Source organism: Protopterus annectens, chromosome 10.part0 (assembly GCF_019279795.1).
Source record: "Protopterus annectens isolate FY-2018-M chromosome 10.part0, PAN1.0, whole genome shotgun sequence".
NCBI classification, from domain to species: Eukaryota; Metazoa; Chordata; order Ceratodontiformes; family Protopteridae; genus Protopterus; species Protopterus annectens.
Window position 1 is genome coordinate 938,253,563 of NC_056744.1, and position 25,514 is coordinate 938,279,076.

A 25,514-nucleotide genomic window follows, 5' to 3' on the forward strand; every position below is an offset into this window, starting at 1 on the left:
AGCCAGGCTGCAAAGTTCAGGGTTTTAAGCTGGGGGTGCAGAATCTGGCCCTCCTGTTGGGACAGCAGGGAAGGGGTCTGAGGCAGGTGCCATGGTTCCAGCAGTGACATACTGCACAAGAGGGGGTACCAGTGCTGGCGTTGCCAGTCTGGTGCAACCAGTATTGTCCTTGGTTTGTCTTGTTTGATCTTTAGCAGAACTTTCGAGAGGAGAGGCAGAGGGGGAAAGGCATAAACGGAGAGGCTTTCCCAGGTGAAGGACAGGGCATTCACTTTCCAAGCTTGACTGTAGGAAGTCCTTGTGCAGAACATGTCCAACTGGTAGTTCTGAGGGGAGGCAAACAGGTCTACCTCTGGGTTCCCCCACTTGTTTCTCAAAATGGTGAATATCTTTGGTTCCAGTTTCCACTCATGTGGGTCCATGAGATTTCTGCTTAGGTCGTCTGCCAGTGAATTTAGCTTGTCTGGCAAGAATTGAGCTTGTAGGTGCACTTGGTAGCTCAAAAGGCTGTGTTCCACAGAGCCATGGCTTGTCTGCAGAGAGGAAACAACTGGGTTCCCCCCTCCTTGTTTATGTACCACATAACAGTGGTGTTGTCTGTCTTTACCAATAACTGTCCTGAAAGAATGTGGTCCTTGAAGGCTGTCAGGGAATTCTGTACAGCTAACATTTCCTTTTGATTGATATGCAGGTGCATCTGACTTGGTTTCCATTTGCCCTGAATGCACTGGCCTGCCAAGTGAGCTCCCCATGCATAGTCTGATGCGTCTGTTGTTAGGGTTTGGGCAGCAGGGGGTAGAGTGAATGGCAATCCCTTGTTGTGGTAGCAGGCCTCTACCCACCAAAGGAACTCTGTCTTTATACAAGGAATGATAGGAATCATTGATTCCAGGTCCTGAGAATGTTGACACCATAAGCGTTTTAGATATCATTGTAGTTTCCTCATATGCAGTCTTGCATATGGAATTAGTAGAATGCAAGAGGCCATGAACCCCAGGGCCTGCAGGATTTTCATTGCAGATAGCTGGGTCTTTGTGGCCAGTAGTTTTAGGTAGGCTATCAAATAAACTTGTTTCTCTGGCATGAGGTAAGCCATCTGGGAAGTTGTGTTCAAGCTTGCTCCCAAGAATACAATTTGTTGGCAGGGTACTAGATGAGATTTCTTTTCGTTTATGATGTACCCCAGTGATGTCCGACGTTTCTTTACAAATGCCAGATGATTTAGTAGCATGTCCTGGCTTTCTGCCTGAATAAGACAATCGTCCAGATATGGGTACATTTGAATATTTCTTTGCCTGCAAAATGCAATTACTGGAGCTAGGCACTTTGTGAATACCCTGGGTGCAGTAGATAAGCCAAAGGGAAGTGCAGAGAACTGATAGTGCATGTAGCCTGCTCTGAAGCGTAGGTATTTCCTGCAAGATTCCCTTATTGGAATGTGCAGGTAAGCTTCCTTTAAGTCTGAGATTGCCAACCAGGCATCTTTGCCTAGCATAGGAAGCAGCTGATGAAGTGTTAGCATTTTGAATTTTGGGATTACCAAAAAGGTGTTTAGAATAGAGAGGTCCAGGATAAAACACCAAGAGCTGTCTTTTCTGGGTACCAGGAAAAGTCTTGAGTAAAAACCTTGTCCCCTTTCTTCTTCTGGGACAGGTTGAATAGCCCTGATATTTAGAAGAGAGAGAACCTGCTTTTGAGCCTCTGCCCACTGATTTGGGGGTAGGTCTGGCCAACCGTTTGGGGGTGGTAAGGTGTGGAAGTGGAATCTGTATCCTTGGGAAACTATATTTAAAACCCATTTGTCCTGGGTAATGAGTTCCCAGTTTTTTACATGCAGAACGAACTTTCCCCCTAAGGGAGCAGGCAGTTGAGCAGGGCTTGGAAGGTTTAAGGTTAAGTTATTGTGACAGTTTTCCATAGGGGTGTGTGTTACTACTTCCAGCTTTGGAAGTGGAAGCCCCCCACTGCTTAGGCCTGTGAGTACCTTGAGACTGTAGCCTAGGTCGTCTGCTGTTCCTGGGTTTGGACTGAGAAGGCCTGGAAGAGACAGAAATGGACCAGTTCTTAGAAGGCCAATGTCTACTGAATCTGGGAGGTTGTACCTGCAGGAAATCTTTAACAATTTGCATAGATTTAGCTTTTTCCTCCATCTTTTTAAGGACGACTTCTGCTTTGTTGCCAAACAGGTGGTCTTGGTTTAAGGGAGCATCCAGTAATTTAGCTTTAACATGATCTGGCAAATTTTGTTCCTTAAAGCCAAGCATGCCTTCTAAGAACAGACCCAGTGACAGCAGCCCTGCAAGATGCTTCTAAAGAGTCAAAACCACATTACAAAGTATGTTTACCAACTTGTTCAGCAGACTGCATTAAATCCTGTAGTTCTTTATTTTCTGTACAGCAAGAATCAACATCATTTTCTGTTTAAGTAGTCCCATAATATGCTGCTGACACTTTAACACACAAAACTGGATGTTTAAGGCCCTAATGGCCAAAGTAGCAGAAGTGTATACCTTCTTACCCCATCTGTCCAAGGCCCTGGAATCTCTATCAGAGGGGGTAGGGTTTTTGGCAGTAGTAGCCTTAATGCCTTTAGGTCCCTGGGAAATGGTCTCTGGGTCTGCAATGTCAGTAGTCAGATGGCTTACCGAAGCTATTTCTGGATAATTAAACCACGTACCGAAATAGTTTGATGCAAAAATGAACCGATGACAAATAGTTCGAGGATTGAATAAGGCACAAAACCGACAGTGAGGGATGTCGTGGTGTGGGCCTAAGCAAGGAATGCAGTAGGAATGAAAATCTTTATGAGGTATTTGCTTTCCGCAGGTAATACAATTGTTAACTTTTACTGACATCGGTTTAGAGCAAAAAAAGGATCCCCAGCAAGGTATTTAGCTTTTTTGAAGTCTTCGGTTCTGAAACTTGAAAACAAATTTCAGGAGTCTGACGACCGTCACTTGTGAACTGCTTTTGCTTCGGGCACTGCGCGGCAAGAAAGACTGATGTAATGGCATCAGCTGCATGCTTTATACCCCTGATGACCTGACGCCACGAAAGAAGAGACCGCATCCAACGCAGGACCCAAGACTTAGATATTCAGGCTGGCTGATGGCTGCCTGCAGGCAGATAACCCAAATGTAATTGACTGCAACAGTGAAACACGAAGAACATCTTAAGTAGCTGAAAAAGTCAAGTAAATTAGCCCGTTTGCTGTTGGACAACTGCTTGCAGGAAACTAAATTTAATTTTCAGATAGGGAATAAATACATCCAATATTCCAGGAAATTGCACAAGATTATGTTAAGTAAACTGAAATCATTTTACAGTAGTAGCATCACAAATAGGCATACAATATGAAAACAAATGCAAAAGAAAAATTTGGGCCTCCCTGAACTTGAAGACAATTAAATAAATGGTTTCTGCTATGGGCAAAAGATGCCACAGAATGCCATGACTGAAGCAATGGATGTCAGTGTGAAGAGAGAAGTAAAGAAAGAAAAACAACATTTATGTTATGCAGACAGAAATCTCTCTCAGACGGACAAAAATAGTCTTCATGACCAAGACTTATCTAGCTTTCAGTTTCAAACTTTCAGTCTGTGGTGGCAAGGCTCACATTTATCTACAGGTCAGGACACCAAAAAATGAAGCATTTTATTTTCAAGGTTATCACTACCATAGGTATTTTGAATATAGTTTTCATTGCAGCAGAGGTAAAACACTTACGTGGGTACTACTAACTCCTTCCAGCAGAAGTCTTGTAATCTCTGCTTGTCGGTCAAATTCACTCTGTGCAACTCTGAGCTCTTGTTCGGCCTATCAAAATAAATAAAGAATTTATGTGGTTTTCAGTTTCTGCACCATTTGCAGAACATAAAAAGCACAACAAATCTATAATTAGCCTTGACTATCACACAAATTCAAGCAAGAGCATTTTTATACTGTCATTTATGTTAAACCTTCAAATTTACACCTTACTAGCTCAGCTCTTCCTGAACAGAAATACAGCTCACAAAAGTTAGTTGTCAATCAATACCTCACAAGTCAAGTAACAAGTGTATTCTTGCAGTTTTAAAAGGTTCAAAAAACACAGAACTGTTCTGTGATTTCCGTTTATGCTATCATTAAAAGTTTAAAAACTACTAAAATAATTTCTGAAAAAAAGAAAATGAGTTTTCGTATGTGTAGTGCGTCATTTTACTTTTTCTTCCTATAAAGTGCAGCTGTGCTAGTTGTATTTACCATAACAGTAGATGTTCAAATTCCTCACTGCTGCAGTAGCCTTTTGGTTACACGGGTTGTATCCTAACTGGCCAGCTTCATAACACTGTTTTGACACAGGTTCTCTCTTCTTTGTTCAATCATAAAAAATAAACAGCTGATCTACTTTTCAAAAGGACTTATTTCTGTCATGATAGTATCTGAGGTGCCTATGCACATCCAGAGTATGTAGAATCCTTTATTTTTAAACATATAACATAGAGAATATTTGTTTACATTCTAAGTAACCAACTAATTAGGTGACTATACAATATTTACATTTAGCCTGACGTAAATAGACTTAAGATACTAACAAATTTATAAAACATATAATAATGATACTCAGAATATAGGTTATCAAGTAGAGACCGATTCCAGTTGTACAGTTTCAATCAATAACAAAACCTTCTTCCATGGATTATTAACTAATGGCTTAGGATACACCTTCTTAGTTCTTTGATTTTAGTCTCCATTAATGCTGTCATCTTCAGTAGAGATAGGAAGTCCTCCATGGTAAGTGTTGTGTTAAGAGTTCCATTTCCTAGTTATACATTTCCTTGCTATTGCTAGCAATGTCCATAGTAAACAAAGGTTTGTTTTATTCATAGGAGAACCTTCAGTTATATTCAATAAAATTAAAGCTTTAGTCATGACAAATGAATCTGTATAAATTGCTTGTAAAACATTAATATCATTCCAATATGCTTTAATATCCATACAGTCATGAAAAATGAGAGCAATCTGCTTTAGATGACCTTTGACATCTTCAACATACCCCATTACTGGAAGATTTAATTTTTGAAATGTTATCGGGGGTTAGAAAGGATCTATGCAGGAATTTCCAATTAAATACTCACCAATATTGAGAGCAAGATGCTAGATTAACTGATAACAGCTTGTTTGATTTATTTTCAGATGATAAAGAAATCAATATTCCTTTAGTAATGTATTGCCAAATAACTTGTTTTAGGGACTGTTTTATAATTTTTTATTATGTTACATGAGATTTCGTTATTCATACTGACATTACTGTATATTATTCAAAACAGCCCATTTATAAATTACGGAGTATTCGTAAAGGATGAAGTATTTGTTATTCTTCATAAATACTTGAGTATGATAATATATTCTTCCGAAGTAGCCAGTCCTGAGAAGTTAATCTAAAGTTTGATGATAAATATTGTGCATCTAAAACTTGCAGATTTTTTTATGCAGTTTTGCCAGCATATTAAATTTTTTGTTCCCAGGAAGTAAAAATCTCTCTCTATAACTTATCAGGAAATCCCTTTGTAATGCTGAAAGGTATTACAAATGTGAACCAAAGCATTATGTCTATAGTCATATTAACAAATTTTCTGAAATCAAAAAGATGATTTATTAAATTTAATTTAGTAGGTTTTGTTGTGTTATATTGTAAGTTTAAACTCAGTAAGTACCATAGCTTATTATCTTTATCCTTGACTAATGAATTTAACAAGTTGTTCTCATTTGTTACTATATTGAATGCATCAATTTCCAATTAGATGTGTAGTTAGGATTTATCCAGCCTATCACAGTTTTGAGTATGGAAGCCCTTATATAAGATTTAATATCTGGAAAATGTAGCCCTCCTTGACGCTACTGTCTTACATGATGTGAGAATGTGATTTCATTTCTTTTAGGGTACCTTATAAATCTTAATAATATTGAAGTTATTTCCTTAATAAAGTGTTTCTGAGGTAGTATCAAGACAGCGTGTGCTACATATAGAATTTTAGGAAGTATTACCATTTTTATCAATTGTAATATGTCTTCAAATGATATAAATATATTATTCCATTCATTCACCATATTACTGATTGAGTCAATAACCTTTATAGTTGACATTTAATATCTCTCATATTTTCACACAGAATAATCCCCAAATAGTTTAAGGTGGATACTTGTTCACCAAAAATGTGATTCCTATCTACCTGAATTCTCCTTTTTTTTTTTTTTTTTTTTTTGTTCAACAAGAATTTTGATTTATTAAAATTAAGACCAGAGATCTTATGAAACTTCCCTATTAATAAAGCTACTTCATCTAAAACTTCTTTTGAGTTGGGTATGGTAAGAAGCACATCATCAGCAAAAAGCATTTTACAGCTATACTGATCATAAATATCTATACCTTTTATCTTTGGGTTGCTTCGTATTGAAATGGCAAGTAGCTCTATAGCTAGAGCAAATAATGTAGGTGACATGGGGCAACCTTGCTTGGTACCTCTAGTAATCTGTATTGCTTCGGAGGTAAAAGGTAATATTTTAATATAAGATGAATTATTACATTGAGTTTCTTTATAAGTGTAATAAAAGAGAGAGGAAAGTCAAATACATTCAAGACTTTAGTTAGGTAATCCCAATTTAAGGAATCAGCCTTTTTTATGTCCCAGTCCAATTATCAGAGCTTCTTGGTTTTCTCTACTTAAGTAGTCAGTTAATGTCAGTATCCTTTTAATGTTGTCATGTGTGTGTCTACTGTGTATAAATCCAGACTGATCATTAATTATTTTGGATAATGAGACTTTAATTCTATTAATAAAATATTCATGTCAATTATGATAATCATTATTCAGCAAAGATGTTGGTCTACAAGAGCTACAATAACTAAGACTTTATAGGGGTGATTACGGAATATCTCCAAGAGGGGGGAATTATTGCATGTGTTTGAATTTTCAAATGTACCTCACTTTTGAGGATCCGGATAGAGCAATGAGACTGATGGCTCGATTCACCATAAACCCTGAAACAATTCTGGCCATAAATGGATTTTGCAAGTATCAGAACAATTAAGTAGTACAGTCTTGCACATCATCATCCACCAATTTTTCCCATTTTCTACATGGGGTCGGGATGTCATTTCAACTCCTGCCATCTCTCTCTCGAGTCAGTGTTACTTTCTTCCTCCTTTGACAGTCATGCCTGACTCTGAGGCATTTTCATCTTTGCTGGATGCCCTCATTTCCTCTTGCCTGCTTCCAAGTCTGTTCCAAATCTCCTTCACCAGAATAGTATTCTACTTTCCTGTATATGTGCCTAAACCACAGTAACCTGTTCTCTTTCACGGGTCTATATTACCACAGCGAAAAACCCTATGAGCAAATACTGAAACATCGACCCCTATACAGCGAACCGCAAAAATCACGAATGCACTAAACCGCAAAAAAAAAAAAAATATATCCAACTGTCATAGTCGGCTAATCCCACCACCCGCTACATACTACATAAAATAAACCACATACATGCACTAACCAAACCCTACTTCTAACCTAAAACTAAAGCACCAAAACCCTACCTCCAACACTACACTAAACCCCACAAACACAACTATCTATGCACTCTCCTTAACCCCTCCCTAACCCTAAGGTCCGTAACTACCGCACACATCCCCTACAGACATACACCTAAACAAAATAAATAACACACATACATACACTTAAAAAAACTTACACCTAACACTACACTAACTCTTACATACATTACCTATCTATGCACTTACCTTAACCCAAATCCTAACACTAAAGTCCTATCGCACACTTACCTTATGGAGCTATACTGCAGACGGGCCAACCAAAACAAATCAACATTTTGAAATTCGCGGTTTTGAACGTTCGGGGTTTACGTACTTCGTGCAATATGGTTCAATATCTTCATATTCGCCTAAAGGGATTTTCGATCACGTAATAGGAACCCCTCTTTCACCTTCTCTGCAATTGGAGCTACTTGGGTTTCTGCTCTGATGCCCTTGTTTCTTCAACTGTCCCACAGCATGCATCTTACCACCCATCCCTGGGCACTGCATCTCCCATCACCTATAGCTTCCTCAGCTGCTCTACCTTCACTGCCCAGACTTCCATACCATACAGCAGTACTGGTCACACCACTGGTTTGTATACATTACCTTTCAGCTTTAGACATTTTGCCATACTCTGCTCCTGACACACTGTGCCGGTTGGCTGCAGCCCTTCTTACTTCTTATCCTGACTCTGACCTCTTCATTCAGACTTTCCCTCTCAACCACCTATCAAAGGCACATGAAGCTGTTAACTAGTTCCACTATTTTCCATTAAATCACACATCTCAGCTCCTTCTGACTTCTCCCACTTGCTGCCACTGCAACTGTCTTATCTTTACTCAGTTTCATCCCATGAGTCTTCAGCAAAAAGATAGAGGAATGAACTGAAAAACTGAAGTTCTTGTTCAGAGTCCATCTATAACACTACATCATCTGCATGCAGTGACAATGTTGATCTGTCCCATCCCATCTGTCTGTTAATGTAGTCCATCACCAGTCCACAGAGTAGTGGGCTAAGAGATTAACCCTGATGCACACCCACTACCACATGGAACCTAGAGCCTAGATACTCTTTGCACTTGTGTTACTGGGTCCTTTGTACATAGCCTGCACTAATTCAACCAACGTTTCTGGACTGCAAACCATTGCAGGACTGACCAAGTCAGCTTTCTTGGGATCTTGTCATATGCTTTCTGCAAGTCTAGAAATGCCCAAACTGGACTCCTTCCTCTTACCCAGCTTCTTCTCAACTATCTGTCGCATTGCAAACATCAGGTCAGTTGTGCTACATCCTGATCTGAATCAGAACTACTCATATCAAATTTTCTACTACTCTCTGTATTCATTTATTAGCCACCCTCTCCAGAGCTTTCATGTAGCATGACAGGAGTCTGATACCTCTATAATGGTCACAGTTGTGAATGTCCCCTTTGTTCTTGTACATTGGCACTAGTATGCTTATTCTCCAGTCATCTGGGATACACCATACTGCTATGAGTACCCTCAGGAGCCATTTCTCTCCTGACTCGTACAACATTTTGATATCTCCTGTGGTCTTATCCAAGCCTGTTTATGCAAGCCTGCAGTTAATGATGCCTGCCCATGTCCAGGAGGGTTGTGGGCTCTATCCCCAGTAAGAAATTACGGTTCCCCATCCACTTATCCAGATTCCTCTTGAACAGTGTTATAGAGCAGCTCTGTTTCACATGAATTGGTAGCCTGTTCCAAAGATGCGGCAGTAGCTGGGACATAAATCAGTCCCTCCAGCATGTCCTATTTAAGTTGCAGGAAATATTTAGGTCCCTGGAATGGGTACCCCTAGTCCCACTTGATTTATGGATATGTAGCAAGTTCATTAGGTTTGGGTCTTGGATTGCTATGTAGGCCAAGCATAAGTCTCTCCTAAGAAGTCTATACGATATGGAGTATAGTGACAGGGACTTTAGTCGGTCTGTGTAAGGCACATACTGGACCCCCTCGATCTTTGTTAGAAACCTCTGAGGTCTCTCCAATTGCTGTAGGTGCTTAGTATGATACACGCCAAATGGGGCATTATACTCAATTATGGGCAAGATAACTGCAGAGTATAGGGGGGTTATAACATCTTTTGTTCTTGAGGAGATGCCTTTACTAATCAAATGTGCCATGCAGAAAGCTTTTCTTACTACAGCAGACATATGGTGGTCGAAGTTAAGGTCGCAGTCAACATAGGACTCCAGGTCCCTTACCACTTCATAGATACACAGGGTATTGTTTTGACAGTGTGAGGGGACACTGTTTGTGCCAAAAGGAATGCTGATGCATTTCTCTGCATTCAGATTGAGATCATGAATAATACACCAGTCATTGGTCTGCACGGGACCCTCCTGGAGTATATTGACAAGTGAAGATTCAATGACTGCATCTAGCTTGCAGCTGACTGCAAACCTGGTCAACCACAACCCCTTAGTTATGACCTGAATGTCTAAGAAATATATACCGAACAGCAGGGAGCCCAACACTAACCCCTATGGCACCCCACTGGTAACAGGTCTGCTGGTTAATGTGGAGTCACCAACTTTGATAGTGCGTGCCCAGTTTGTGAGCCAGTTGGTAACCCATCTTACAACAAAAAGGTTTACATTCAGTTTGCTAAGTTTATCAGTAATGCCGGAATGTGGGACTGTTTGAAAAGCCTTTGCCAGGTTGAGGTATGCTGTGTGCGCAGATATGCCCTCGTCAATGGCCTTGGTCACATTTTCAAAAAAAATCCACCAGATTTAACAGGCAAGATCTGCCTTTCATGAAGATGAATTGGGTAGGATCCAGGGTTTGGAGGTCACCTATGTCTTTACTTATGAGGTCCATAATGATGTGTTTCATGGCTATATAGATAAGACTGGTCAGGCTTATGGGTCTGTAATTCACAGAGTCTGTTGCTAGGCCACCTTGTGGGTGGGAATAACTTTTAGTTATGTACTTACCATAACTTCGGATGTATGGGATCCATCTCGCCTACATTCATAACTGATGGGCTCTGAGCCGATCCATCGGCTCTGACTCGGCCAACTAGTACACTAGAACAAAGTCTCTTATTGGCTGGGCTACCCTCTATCCCAGGATGCACCACACCTGCTTCCCCAGATCTTGTTTGTTCGCTTTCATACTTACATGCAAACACAGAAAAAATAGTAGTTACTACAACCAACTAAAGTTCTTCAAGAGAAGATCTCCAAATGGAACTACATTTCCTCTAAATCCCAATGGAAGGGGGAAGGAGGGCGGAGATGAATGAGAGATGGATCCCATACATCCGAAGTTATGGTAAGTACATAACTAAAAGATGTAATGGGATCCTATCTCGCCTACATTCATAACTGATGGGACAGCGTCCCTAGCACCTAAATCCCGGGTGGCTCATTGGAAAACACTCCTGAGAACTGTGGAACCAAAGGAAGCCCTGCCTCGAGAAACCACATCCAGTTTGTAATGAGAAATGAAAGTGTGCGGAGAAGTCCAGGTAGCCGCTGCACAAATATCATCTATTGATAATTTGGAGTGAAAAGCTACAGAAGTAGCCATTGCCCTGGTAGAATGAGCCTTGACTGGAAAGGGAAGCTCTTTGTTAGCCTGTGAATAAATGAAAGAGATGCAATCTTTAATCCATTTAGCTATGGAGGTTTTAGCTACTGGTTGACCCAATTTGTTTATTGCAAAGGAAACAAACAGTTGATTTGATTTCCGCATCTGAGCGGTTCTATTCAAATAAAAACGCAGTTGTCTATGGACGTCCAATTGATGAAGAATATATTCTGCGTTATTAGAAAACTCGGGAAAAAATACAGGGAGCTCTAGAGTCTGTTGAATACAGAAAGAAGAAGCTACCTTTGGTAAAAAGGAGGGATTTAATTTCAGGGACACTATGTTTGTGAAATATCAAATAAGGAGGATCAGAACAAAGAGCTTGAAGTTCTGAAACCCGCCTGGCCGAAGTTATGGCCACTAAAAAGGCAGTTTTCCAGGACAGAAATTTCAAATCGCAGGTAGCAGCTGGTTCGAAAGGGCGGGCAGTTAAGGCAGCAAGAACCAAATTTAGGTCCCAAGGGGGAACAGGGTGAGATATTGGGGGCCTAAGGAGCCATGCTCCTTTAAGGAAAGACTTACAAAGTTTGTGAGACATCAATGAAGGTTCAAAAGAAGCATGAAAATTAGAGATAGCCGCTAGCTGAACCTTAATCGTGGAAACTGAAGAGCCCAATTGAAAAAGAGAGGCCAAGAAATGCAAAACCTCCGATACTGGGGCAGTAAGGGGGTCTATACCTCGTTGCTGAGCCCAGAAGGCGAACCTTTTCCATTTGCTGGAATAGAGTTTGACAGTGGAAGGTTTGTGAGAAGAAGACAATATGTGGATCACCTCCGGAGAGAGGGAATTGTCTCGGATTAAGGATGGAAGCGGAGTAACCATGCCGCCAACCTCAAGGACCTGAGAGACGGGTGAAACTGTCCTGACTGATGAGTCAACAGGTCCGGCACTGGGTCCAAAAACCATGGACCTTCTACCGCATACCTCTGAAGGAAGGGAAACCAAACCTGACGAGGCCAGTGCGGGGCAATCAAAATCATTTCGCTCTCCAGGTAAATCGCCTTCTGTATCACCCTGAGGGGAACCGGAGGGAAGGCATAGAGAAGACCGAGGGGCCAAATGTGGGTCAGAGCGTCCCTGGGAATCTGTCCCTGAGAGGGGATCAGAGTGAAGAACTCTCTGCACTTCGCATTGTGGGGGCTGGCAAACAAGTCGAAGCGAGGGAGACCCCATTTGGCGAAGATTTTCGCAGCCACTCTTTGGTTGAGGGACCACTCGTGGGGTAACAGAATGGTCCTGCTTAGTCTGTCTGCAATCACATTGGATTTCCCCGGTATGTGCATTGCCATTAGAAAGCGGTTGGTAGCTACTGCCCAGTGCCAAAGTCTCATGGCTTCTCTGCACAGTGGGTATGAACTGGTTCCACCTTGCTTGTTTATATACCAAACCACCGACATGTTGTCGGATAGGATAGCAATCGGACCTTGCGGGAGAGCTTGATGGAGAGCTTGTAGTACCAAGAGTACTGCTCTCATCTCCAGGATATTGATATGCAAATGCGCTTCCTGGAGTTGCCATGTGCCTTGGACCGACCTGTCCAGGTAATGACCCCCCCCACCCTACCTGGGAGGCGTCCGTGGTCACAGTGGCAACGGGGGATTGAGGAATAAAGGGAATAGGGAAATCTCTATTGCTGCCTGATCCCGCTGACTGGGTGGCATGTCCGGGATTTCCCTTAAGGGAAGGGGGGGGCTTGATGAAGGGGATGAGATAGCCTCCGGTTATAATCCGGAGCACCCACTGATCACTGGTTATAGCTTCCCAAGCTTGTGGGTGTTCCGCAAAACAACCCCCGACTGGCTCCGGAGCTGCACAGTCGGGCAACAACTCAGGGACGTTGAGTGTAGGAAGAACCACGAAAGGAATGGCGGTCTCCAGAGTTACGGGGGCCTCTGCCGCCTCTGGGGCGGCGTCTTCCTGAATCCCCCCCCCACCTCTGGAGGGGGGATCACTGGGTGGAGTAGGGAAAGACCTCTGAGTTTTTCTGAACCACATTTTCCCTCCTCTCTGGGCCTTGGGGTAAGGCCTAGAGGGAGCGGAAAAGCGGGCCCCAACGGCAGTCAAGGTCTTGCCCTCCTGCTCGCACTGAGTTAGTGTGTCCTTCACCTTGGGTCCAAACAAAGATGACCCATCAAAGGCGTCGCGAAGGAAGACTTGAAGGCCTCCGCAAATGAACACAAGCGTAACCAGGCATGTCTCCTGAGGGCAACGCCTGTTCCCGCTGCTCTACTCGCCCCTTCGGCCGCATACGAAATGAGCCTCATGGACGAGTTTACGATGGAAAATAAGGTAGTCATCTGGGCGCCAAAAGTGGGGGCTAGCTCCTCAGGTGGATTACCAGTGAGGGAGTCACTTAGCTCTTTAAGGAGGTCGCTTTGGAGCCTGGTAAAATGACATAAGTAATTCAGCGACCGTAACGTAAAGGCCGCTGAAGAAAGGGTACGCTTCCCGTACCTATCCATGCTCCTGGAATCCTTATTAGGAGGGTGGATAGACGTTGAAGCCTCTGCCACGTCCTGCTGTGTGGCAGATGCCACCACCATAGCATCTACGGGAACTCCTTTAGTCAAAAATTCCTTCTGGGGGGGGGCTGAAAGAAATTTATTAGATCTCGCAGGTACCGGTTCCACGGAGTCAGGGTGTTCCCAAGCCCTTCGAGAAACCAAATCAAGGAGTTCATCGAAGGGCGGAGACACCCAGGAGGCAGAGGGCTGGGCCCCGAAGGCCTTGAGGAAGACTGACTCCTCAGTGGAAGGGGTTTTGGCCTGCCAATCTCCTCTCTGTCTCAGAATCTCAAGGATATCTGAGAAAGAGACATCATCCGAAGATGATTTAGGGGACCCTTCCGCGTCATCGAGGTCAGTGTCCGATGTGACAGACTCATCTTGGGAGTCCACGTGCTTCCTCTTGCACAATTTCTTCCGTGGGGGCTCGTCCGAAGCAGTTTCGGACGGACCCCCCGGAAGAAGGGAACCCCCGATGGGGGTATCCTCAGGCCCTGGGGCCCCGCTGCCAGGGGACTGCAAAACGGCAGAAGCACCAGTCTCCAGGTCTAGGGACGGTGAGGTGGAAGCCTGCTGAGCCGGCAAGGACATGGCCAGCGCGCTCCTCATGGCCTCAAAGGCCGGACCTCCAGACTCCATGGAGATCACTGGCCTAGAGGCCACGACGGCACTAGGGATTCCGGCAGCCGATGCTCCGAGGGGAAGACTAGGTACCGAGGCACCCAGTCCCAAGATGTTCCCCTTGGGCCCGGCTGAGGAAGTCCCAGTACCAAACCCTGAACCAGAGGACAGGGTAGGAACCATAGTCGGTGCCGATAGACCTCGAAGGGGTCTCGGTTCCGACCGTACGGCTCCGCCTTGCTCCACCATCACCGACTCCAATGGCTCCGAGGAGGTTGGAGGAGGAATAGAGTGTTTCGGAGGGGGGATCGGCTCCGAAGCCAACTGGGCCGGAGCCGAGACCATTTGAGCAAAAACTGGAGACTGGAAAAGCCTCTGAATAACCCTATCCAAATCCGAATCTGACAGTTTTGAGGATTTAGAGGAGGTAGACAAAGGGCGAGACGACTTTCCTCTCGGCTCCGACAATGTAGGGGACCGGCTCCGAAAAGGCTCCAACACTATCGGCGCCGGATCCACCACAGCATGAATAACAATCGGCACCGAAAGAGCTTTCTTCGGAGCCAAGGGGGACGAGTCTGAGCTGCACACCTCCACCGGCTCCGAAACCATCGGAACCGATGGAGGTGATTCGCCTCTCGATACTCCAACCTGCAGCTCCGAAACTAATGGAGCAGAGGAAAGAGGCATCGAGGCAGACCCTTCGACCCTCGGCCCTGAAGTCAGTGGAGCCGAGGAAGAAGAGGTCGACTTATGCTTCTTGGCAGTCGGTTCCGACGGACTTGTCGGAGCCGACGACCTTTTCTTTTTAGAGACAGTAGGAGAAGACTCCAAGGCTTCCTCAAAAGAGGCTTAATAAGACCCTTCAAGATCAATTTATTTTTTCGCTCTTGAAGAACCCTAGAGGAAAAAGCATGACACACACTACGTCTCCTGTAAATGTTTAGGTCCTAAACAATACACACATATAGAGTGACTGTCCGTAATAGACATTTTGTAATTGCACCTAGTGCATTTTTTGAAACCTGACTTTTGCTCTTTGGACATGTCTGTCAGGAAATAAGGCAGTGTCTAAATACCAAACTCTTAGCGCCAAACTGCAGAGCGCGAGAAAACAATGGCACGAGCTCTCCAGAGAGAGATTTACCTCACAAGAGAAAACACAGTAAGAACACAACAACAACAATGGGCAAAGGCCCTCTAACTTAAACGGGCTTTGCCCGGAGAAAAAAAATGACACAGACTTCAATAAGTAGGGCAAAGGCCCTCTAACTTAAACGGGCCTTGCCCGACAGCGATATAGAAGTATCAGAGTAGTCAATCACTCACACACAAAATGTACAAAATTCCAAAATACAGAAAAATACACAAAATAGCCGTTAAAACAGCTGTTGTATTAATTGCAGAGAAGAAACCCCAAGGTCAAAGACCAGTAAAAGGTAAAAAAGAGACCACTTAGCTCCAGCCAAGTCGAGACCACGTCCAGCTTGTAAAGCGGCAAACGAGATCTGGGGAAGAAGGTGTGGTGCATCCTGGGATAGAGGGTAGCCCAGCCAACAAGAGACTTCGTTCTAGTGTACTAGTTGGCCAAGTCGGAGCCGATGGATCGGCTCCGAGCCCATCAGTTATGAATGTAGGCGAGATAGGATCCCATTACATCTGTTGCTTTTCTCCATTCCATGGGAACAAAGCCTGTGGTTAGGCTATGATTGAAAAAGGTACTTAGTGGTGATGCTAGTTCATGTTTTAGCCTGTTTAGAAGACAGCCTGGGATGTCATGTGGTCCCATACATGCTGTGTTTTTTGCCTTGGGCTTTGAGGACCTGCTTTTCAGATATGTAGTGTGTGTGTGTGTGTGTGTGTGTGTGGGGGGGGGGTTGTTGTAAGTTAGGAGGGGATAAGGGAGTTAAATTTTCACCAAACCTATCCGCTAGCAGGTTTTCTATCTCTGTGAGGTCAGTGTGTTTGATACCACTGGCCACTAGTTCTGCACATGCTTGTGCCCTACACTGTAGGTTATGAAATTAGCTGGAAAAAGGCCTTATGGTTATCCTTGACTGTACTTGCTAAGTTTCTCAGAAAGGAGCCTTTGGAGGATTTGACAAGTTGTCTTATTTGTCTGCTGAAGCTGAGGAGGGTGCTTTTCCATTGTTGGGGCCTTGTCTTTGTATTCTTGGACAGCACTTTTCTGCATTTATTGTAAAGTTGGTTGATGCTGGTCCACTCTTGCAGCTTGTTTTTACTTGGGGCTCTGGCTTTGATTCTTTCTGGTATGGCCAAACTTATGCAAGTGACTGTACAGGGCTTTAGTATAAGCTTTGGTGTAGTTACCACTTCCAGCTCGGGTGGGACTTGGAATGCATTTATACCTTCACTTAGGAGGGTATAGTTTTGTCTTGGTGATGTTTTTTAGTCTCATTTCACCCTTTGTGAGTTCTGGTGTTAGTGCCAGCTCGAAGGTTACTGATTTGTGGTCAATTTTAACTTATGAGGATCCAACAGATATGGCAATGCATCTGTTTGACATGTTGGTGAGGACAATATCCAGAATGTTTGTTCCCACGTTGTAGGCCATGTTTGGGGCAGTACAGCTTATGTGGGATTCTCTTCATTCAGAAGCTGCTGAAAATGCTTCCATCTTGCTCTTATGTCATGTGGACTGGTGAGCAAATTGCTGCTGGCATCCCTTATGAAGGGTGTCTAATGACTGTCTTCTTTATCTTTCAGTCCTTGACTTGCTACCTGACAGTTTCTTTGTGCCATCTGCGCAGTCACTTTCCAGAATCTGGTACAGTGCCTCTGATGCCTAGTTCTTTGCTACTGCAACTCTCTCAGCCTCAGTTAGCCAGTCAGTAATCCTCCTTAGCCTAGTCTGCATTTTCTGTCTCCCAGTTTTTCTTGCACTCCTTTCTTTTGAAAAGACTACCTGGACTTGTGCAGTCTTCTACCAGCTTTCTTTATGTATCTTATTTCCATACCTGGCTCGGCTGCATGTAGTACAGTTACTTAACTCCTACTTACCTGTAACAGTACAAGTTGGAATGTCATACAGCCTCAGTGACATCTGGGGCTCTGTGTCGAACAAAACTCACACCAGCAACTTTCCAGAGCTCAGAATCCCCTTCTTTGACTCTCTTGTGATAGGGGATTGACTGAGTCTCTCCCATCAGGGGAAGCATAACCCCTGTCACTCTGGCTTTTAGTTCTAAGTAGGATAGACCTGAAGCAACAAATGCTTGAAACCAACCAAGTCACAGCAATAAAGCACCAACATAAATAACCAAAGCCAACCAACAGCACAACAAGGTTGGATACAATTGAACTATATACAAAACAAGGGAGATAGTAGGAGGGCGCTGCCACTAAGGCAGTATGAAATACGAAAATCAACTGTTACAGGTTAAGTAGGACTTAAGCAACTGCACTATGCTCATTACTCACACTGTTTCAGTGGCACATGGGTAGACTCCCAAAGCTTACCATACCTGGGAAGAGGAAGGATATAGGAGATCCTTGAGAATGGCCCTCGCAAAGCCTGCTCCAGAACTTAAGAATCTAGTTTGTAGTGCTCTGTAAAGGTATGAACAGAGAACCAAACTGCTGCCTCTAGAATGCATCTCGAGCCAACTTCTTTCCAAAATACCACCCAAGGAGGACAAGCTTCAGGTGGAGGTGAAAAACACATTGCTGATGAGTGATGACAAGCAACAAGCAAGAGACAGGTAGACCATTCTTAGCCCCAGAATAGTAAATAAACAGCCATTCAAGCTTTCCTGAAGGCCTTAGTTCTGTCAAAGTAGTAATTGAGCTGCATGTGCATATCCAAGGTATGCAGAATCCTCTCTCCGTTTTTAGGTTCCAAGAAAGAAAACTGAAAGACTGATGACTTGATTCGGGGTAAATTCGTAAACAACCTTTACCATGAAAAAAAAATTAGTGTGAACAACAACCCCGTACTTGTGGAAAATAAGATAAGGTTGGCCTAACGAGAGCTTGCAGACCAGAAACTCACCTTGCAGAGGTCAGAGCAATAAGGAAAACAGTTTTGCAAGTGAAGAACCTCAAATCAGCCTGAAAGGCAGGTTTATTTATTTATTTTTATGTTACATTTATTTTACATTTGATGACTGGGTTTGTCTAAGATGAGAGGCCCATTTTCAGCAGAGACCCAGGGAGAAAAACTCCTTTAACAGAGAAAAATTAGCACATTAAGCAATAATTAATATACAATATATACATACAAAGTGAGTATAGTTTTACATAAGAATTTGATATGGAGATTGAGAGAAGAGTAGACATAATACCAGATACAACAATACATTAACGCTAATCAGCAATGAAATAAAAGGAATCGGTTTAAAAGGACAAAGTAATTTTTTTTCAAGAGCAAAGTTGAGAACGCAAGGAGAAGGAATTTGGTTTTGAGGGGGGGTCTCAAGTATGGCACTCATTTTAAAAACTGTTTTGAACACAACAGGAGACAAAAGAGGGGTATCCATGGGCATACAAGCTGAGATGGTCACAAAATGCACCTTGACAGATACAAAAGATAAGCCATTACTGAGTAGCTCACAATAATTTCAAAAGCAGAGGGGTACACACCATACTGGACCTTCTGATATTGGTTAGGCACCACCTAAAAAACCTGTGATATATAAACGCAAGATTTTCTAGTCAAAGGTTTTCTTGTCTCCTTCAGCACCTGCTGCACATCCTCATAAAACTAGTCAAAGATATGACAATAGAAACATCCATTTTGTCAGCAACTAGGGTACCCCTGACACTGTGTGAGCAGATCCAGAGTGTGCCGAAATGTATGGTAAATGCCCTTGGCCAATTCCATAAAAGGTAGAATCAACTCTGCCTGGGCCAATAGGGGATCACACCAATGATCTTTGGTTAATTCTTTCTGAATCTTCAGATGTACGTTGAGTATCAGTGGAAAGGGTGGGATTGCCTAAAGGAACATTCCTATTCAAAGGAAGAATGCTTTTGTCATCCAAGCATGAATGCAAGGAAGTCTCAAACTGAATTTTTCCAACTGTCTGTTTTTAAAGGAAATGAATGGATCTATTTCAAGTTACTCATATCTCGACCAAATCCAAGCTGACCTCTGTCCCGAGTTTCCACTCAATGGTCCGTCCAGGATCGGCTTAGTCTGTCTGTCACTATGTTTTGCTCTGTCTGGATGTATAAGACCAGAAACAGAGAATGCTAGCTCCCAGACCAGGATATGATTGTGTACCCACTTGTTTGTTTAGGTACCACATAACTGTGGTGCCATCTATGACCAATAAAAGGGGGCCTGGAGAAGATATGTGGTAAAGAGCTTTTACAGTCTGAACCACTGCTAACATATTTTCCCCCAAACACCTTTATTGAATTATCACTTGTGACATAGGCAAATTTACATTCATATAAAAGTAATCATACTATAACAAACATTTTACTTCACATATATTGCTATATATCATATAAGCTAAGAACATTACATAAATTATTCAATTCCTGCCTTTTTTTAAGCAAGAAACATCTTTATTAAACCATCACTTACTACACAGGCAATCATACATTTATACAGATGAAAACAAACCGCATAGACACAATCCTAGTTGCAAGCATTTTAGAATTTTACATCACATACCATACTTACACATACTCAGCTGCAAATATTATACACATCACTTATCTACCCAGTCTTTTTCAGTCAATTACATTGCTCATTTAAGTTCTGCTGCCTTTTAAACCTCATTCATCCCTTGTATATACTGTTCCCAGAATTCCCATTTTTTTCCTATGTTGTTTGCTCCTACCCTTTTCTAAAGATCTCAACTCCAGTTGTTTTATCTCTGTTACTATATTCTCTACTTCTAGTGTAGCTGGTTTAGATTTTGATTTCCATTTTCTAGTAACTGCTTTTTAAGCAGCCACCATTATTGGACACAGCAAAGTCCTAGCATACCTAGGCAATTCCAATTCTATATCATAGCACAGAAACATCATCTCCCTTGTCAGAACAATCTACCCACCCAGCATCTCAGACATTGCATCCTGCAGGGATTCCTTAAAGTCTGCCAATTCACCACACTACCAGAAAATATGTTCCCAATTACCTCTTTCTTCCCCATCACACCTCCAACACTTGCTATCTGCCTGAGAAAAAAATTCTCTGAGGTCTACCTGGGGTACAGAAATATCTATGCAAACACTTCCAGGCAAAAATCTTAAATCTTCTAGATTTTGTTGCATATTTAGGAGACATGCATATATCATCCCATTGTTTATTTATGAATTGCGTATCCAATCTCTCTTCCCAATCCTTTCTAACCTCCCCTGATTGATTCTTATAGTTATCATGCAATATTTTATATGCTCTACTAATTATTCCTTTTCTAATTGCAGCTTCTGTTCTACATTCTACTAAAAGCTATACCAGTGCTGGTCTTTCATTTAGGACCTCCCTATTTCTTTTTCTTTGCCTATACTCTGATATTAATCCCTGACAGGGAAGCTACTGCTAACATTTTTGATATGTCTGTGCTTTGTAGTGTCCGAAGGACCCCATTTGCCTTACACTTGTACTCCCCTGTACATGGTTCCCAAACAACATCTGACAAGTTCATGTGGACTGACTGAACTAGGGCCTGGAGGGAGAAGGGTGGGTCTGGATTGAGAGACATCTGTTCCTTCCACCACTAACTCTTATTTCACAAAATCCAGCACTGGTACCTAGATCTCCAAGGGCAGCAGCTGCTGATCCAAAACATATTTTTTTAACTACCACTGAACCTTTATCAGTGGAGTCTGGCCCATGGTGTCATGAGAATCTCTTTTGGAAACAACTTAAATTTCTGAAAATGTTTTAAACAGTCAAGACTACATCTTCTGGTAGAAAGGCAGAAAGTGTGTGTGTAAACCATACACCCAAGGAAGACAATTCTTTGTAAGGGTGTGAGACAGGACATTTGTAAGTTCAACTTATAGTTGGGAGCAACTGGCATGTGATGGTATGCATCCTACATTTGTAAAGTCACCATAAATAGTGGTCCGAAAGAAGGGGGTTGGACCATCTGCAGTGTGAATATTTTGAATTAGGGTACTTTCAGGATGATATTTAGGAACACCAAGTAAAACATCAGTCACCAAAAAAAGATTCTGGTGTAAATCCTTTTCCTTTCTGTGGTGCAGGAACTGGTTCTCTAACCCCTACTTGCCACATGTGGAGTACTGGAGAGAGAGAGAATAGATGTGTCTGGTCTGGAGGGTATGGGATGAGGGATTCTCCTGAAGGGAGGATGACATTCTGTCCACTGCCAAGAGTTTTCTTAATGAATTATTCTCAGCACCTACTTGTCAAACTATTTGTGGCCAGGCTGCTGGGTTGAGCTAAATTATGGGAGAATGTGAAAGGGAAGGAGGGACAGGAGAAAGGGACAGAACTGTCTTGAGTCTCGGCATAGTCACTCTTTAGCAGAGGAAACACCTTTTGGGGAAAAGACCACCCTTACTTGGTTTGGAAGCACTATCCCCCTGACTTTTCCTTTTGGTACCCTGAACTCTTTCTGCCATCTTAAGTTGGATGCATTGTTAGGGAGAACCCGGGAATACAAAACATTATATCAATTTACCTCCATCATCCCTTTGTCAGAGAATCTGGGTAGTAGCAAAACCAAACACAAATTCAGAACTTAAAGGAGCATTCAAAATCTCATTTTCTTAAATCCTTAGAAAAATTCTGGTTATGTAACCAATCAAACCTTCCCAATACAACAGAAACAGCTGATTTCTAGAAATAGTGCCCATTCCTTTCAAGGCACTCCTCAAAGCATGTTTAAACTTGAGTCAGATTAAAAACAATCTCATTCATATAACACTTGTGTTTAGCATGAAAATATACAGCAAAGTCATCTAAACTAAGCACACTGCAAAATACATTTCCACATGAAGCACTGCTAATATAAAATTCTCAAGATGAAACTAGCAGACTAAGCCAACCTTTTTCCCCACTTGATTTTAACCACTTACCAATTTTAACCAGTCTTGTAGGGTTAGAAGCAGTCACAGCTCTCAGAGTTGTCAGCTAGAGAAACCACAGCTGGAGTAGCTGACAAAGGAGCAAAGAGAACTGCAAGATCATTGTACACCTTTGTACTTCCTCATAGCCTTTTTAGGAACTGGTTCATTAGTCAGAGAGGTTTTACAAGCAGTTTCACAGACATCTTCTAAGGTTGGAAACAAAGGAGGAACAGCCAAAATATTTGGAATACCATCCTTCACAAGATTATAAACGCTGCCAATCTCTAGCACAGCTCCAGATTCCTTCCAGTCAAAACTTCTCTAAACCTAGCTAGCATATGTGGAAAGGTGAGCAATTGCTTTGGTTTTTTGAACCTGGTCACCTTCCAAAGAATCAGATTTGATGAACTCAGAGTGTTCACTAATGTCTGTCCATCAAAATCTGCAGCATTAGACTGATCTCTAGTTAAGGCAGCCCCATAGTTATTCTGAATAGGAGCAGAGCTTCCAAGATTAGTTGACTGTAAAATACTCAGCTAGGGAAACCACATCAACTCTATATGTAGCAATAACCTGTCTGTCTTGTGGTGATATTTGTTTCTTCTTACCATTTGCTAGTATTATGCCTGGCAAGGGGTTTCTTACCCCAGATCTCTCCTGTACCTAAAGGGTTGGGTTCTTCCATACGTGGACAAGGGACTGGGACAGCCTCAGAGGATGTGTCTAACCCCCCCCCCCCCCCCCCGTACCAATGAGGACTGCAGGGTCACACCAGAGGGTGACAAGAAAAAAGGTAAGTGGTCTGCAGGCCGGCTTAATGTAGGAACAGATTCAGAAACCATAGGCTGAGGCATATTTTTGTTTATTTTTTTTTCTTTTGGGGTATAACTGGATTTGTTGGTAGTGGGGAGGTTTGCCATATCAGGTAGGATCCATCAAATCTTGGGTAAATAAAAACACTAGCCAGAATAATACACTGACACTATTAAGGGCTGACTAAGGGCAGCGATAATAGAAAATATAAATTAGGTTCCCACAGAGCTAAACTTCATAAAATATAGCAGAAACATTTTAAATTGTGCTAAGCCTCGTTCTACAATTTGCACAGTATAATACACAGCACACAGTCACGGCACCAAGTAAAATTAACTTGTCCAAACAGTGTCAAAAAATCAAATATATGCCCTTAAATCAAACAAACCTTTTTTAAATAGTGTAAATAAGCATTTACTTACAGGTTCCCTTGTCAGAATCTCCACAGAAAACAAAGTAATTTGCAGCAAAATGGCAATTTAGCAATATAAAACGGCCATAGAAATGGTAAACCAGCAGTATATATAAAATTAAGAAAAAATTCAGTATGTGCCTAATCTGAACTTCAAAATGAAGCCTGTAAACAGAAACAAGACGTCTGGTGTTCAAACTGACACCACAGAATCTTCAGTTTCTCAGTACAAGTCATAGAACATGCGCTATAACTGCTTAAAACAGTAACTAGCACACAAGTAACATTAGTAAATTGGAGTTCCTAAAGGAATTAACAGTAGATGTAAACAGCAAGAATATGAAAAATAAAAAAGTTAACATACACTATATATTTACAATAAAACAGAAAGAAATCAAACATAGATAAAAATAAAGAGGAAGGGAAGTTCCCAAAGGGATCTCTGAGTCTGGAAGCTGTAATCCACCAATACAACCTGTTGAGCATAATCGTCTGGAAGTCCTGCAGCTGTCAGTAAACGACTAAATAATTGACATCTTGTGACAGAGGTTTAGCTTCCCCTGAAGAGAGTGGCCCAGCCAATCACCTAACACAGTGTCAGAGGAAATGACTGTGCTCTGGAAAGCTGGGAATGTGGGTTTGTGCAGACACAGAACCCCATATGCCACTGAGGCACTGTGATTGATGAACATCTATTCTATAGGCCTCACACGAGGTGTTGCTATTCTTCAACTCCACCTATTTCCTCTTCTTCCTGCAGTGATAGCTCTCTAGGCATTCCCTTGAACTCCTGTGCTTTCTCTCCCGTCAACTTCCAGATCTTCAAGCCTAGTCCCTGTTGACCTTAGAGCCTTCTTTGACCACTGCTTGCAGCAGATTGTGACAACCAGCAGTTTATGCTGTGAGCTAGCTGTTTCACTGGGGATGACTTTGTTATCACAGATTCTATCTTGGTGCCCCTTCCTTACTAGGAGGAAGTTGAAAAAAGTTGCACATTGACCTCTCGTGTGTGATCTTGTGACCGTCTTTCTTGTTGAACCACGTGCTGGCCATCATCATGCCATTTTGCTAGAAAGAAGTCTAAAATGGCCTCTCCTTTATTCCTATTGTCCCATCCATGTGGATTCATACAATCTTCATATCCTGTACTGCCTGTCCCAATATGTGCATTCAGATCCCTCTTTTTCAAAACCAACTCATGTTACCATGCTTTAACCAGAAGGTCCTGCTAACTGCTGAGTGAACATACTTTTCTTCATCAACCATTATGTGGGGCATAGGATGAGATCATGAATACTGCTTCATACACTGGAGTTTGATTGATGCGAGTTTGTCACTAATTTTGATGTCACACCTCACTGTCTTCTGAAGCCTCTCCCTCATCACAATTTCCACACCATTTCTAGTCTTTTCTTGAGTACAAGACTCTGGATACCAATCCAAGTGGCTTTGCTGCACTGCCCTTTCATCTTTTCTCTTGGATAAAGATATGTCCCGCTTCCTCCTTATCACGTCATACACATCTCAGCTCTGCCCGGTCAGAAATTTGAGTGCAAGAATCCCAAGTTCTTGTTTGGCAAGCTGACTGGTTTTATGCCCGGCTTTTGTTCAACACTGCTATCCCAGGTAACCCAAGCAGAGCAAATGGACACCACTAGCTTACTGACCCAGGGTTGCTGGGCTTTATGTCAGGCAGACAATGGCTAACAGGGGCACATGAAACCCATCCCACCATTAGCATGGGTCCCAGCCAGGTCCTCGACCAACTTATCACCAGCAAATACCGATGCCAATTTTTCTGCCATCAGTGAGAGAACGTGTACACTCCATACAGATATTGACCAGAAATCAGGATCAAACCTTGTACCTTAGGTATGTGAGACTAAGACCTTAGCCACAATGCCAATTGTATCTTGCATATGAGGAACCTAAAAAATCAGCTTGATAAGATGG

The 25,514-nt window shown here is 42.5% G+C and overlaps 1 protein-coding gene across 1 annotated transcript in view; it reads right to left on the minus strand.

Annotated features, from left to right (window-relative positions):
* Positions 1 to 25,514, minus strand: part of SH3GLB1 (SH3 domain containing GRB2 like, endophilin B1) — a gene marked incomplete in the record, with an annotated part of 1,384,102 nt that overhangs the window by 339,193 nt on the left and 1,019,395 nt on the right. Inside the window, 1 exon segment of the mRNA XM_044085714.1 lies at positions 3,727 to 3,816. Coding sequence (XP_043941649.1) covers positions 3,727 to 3,816 — 90 coding nt within the window.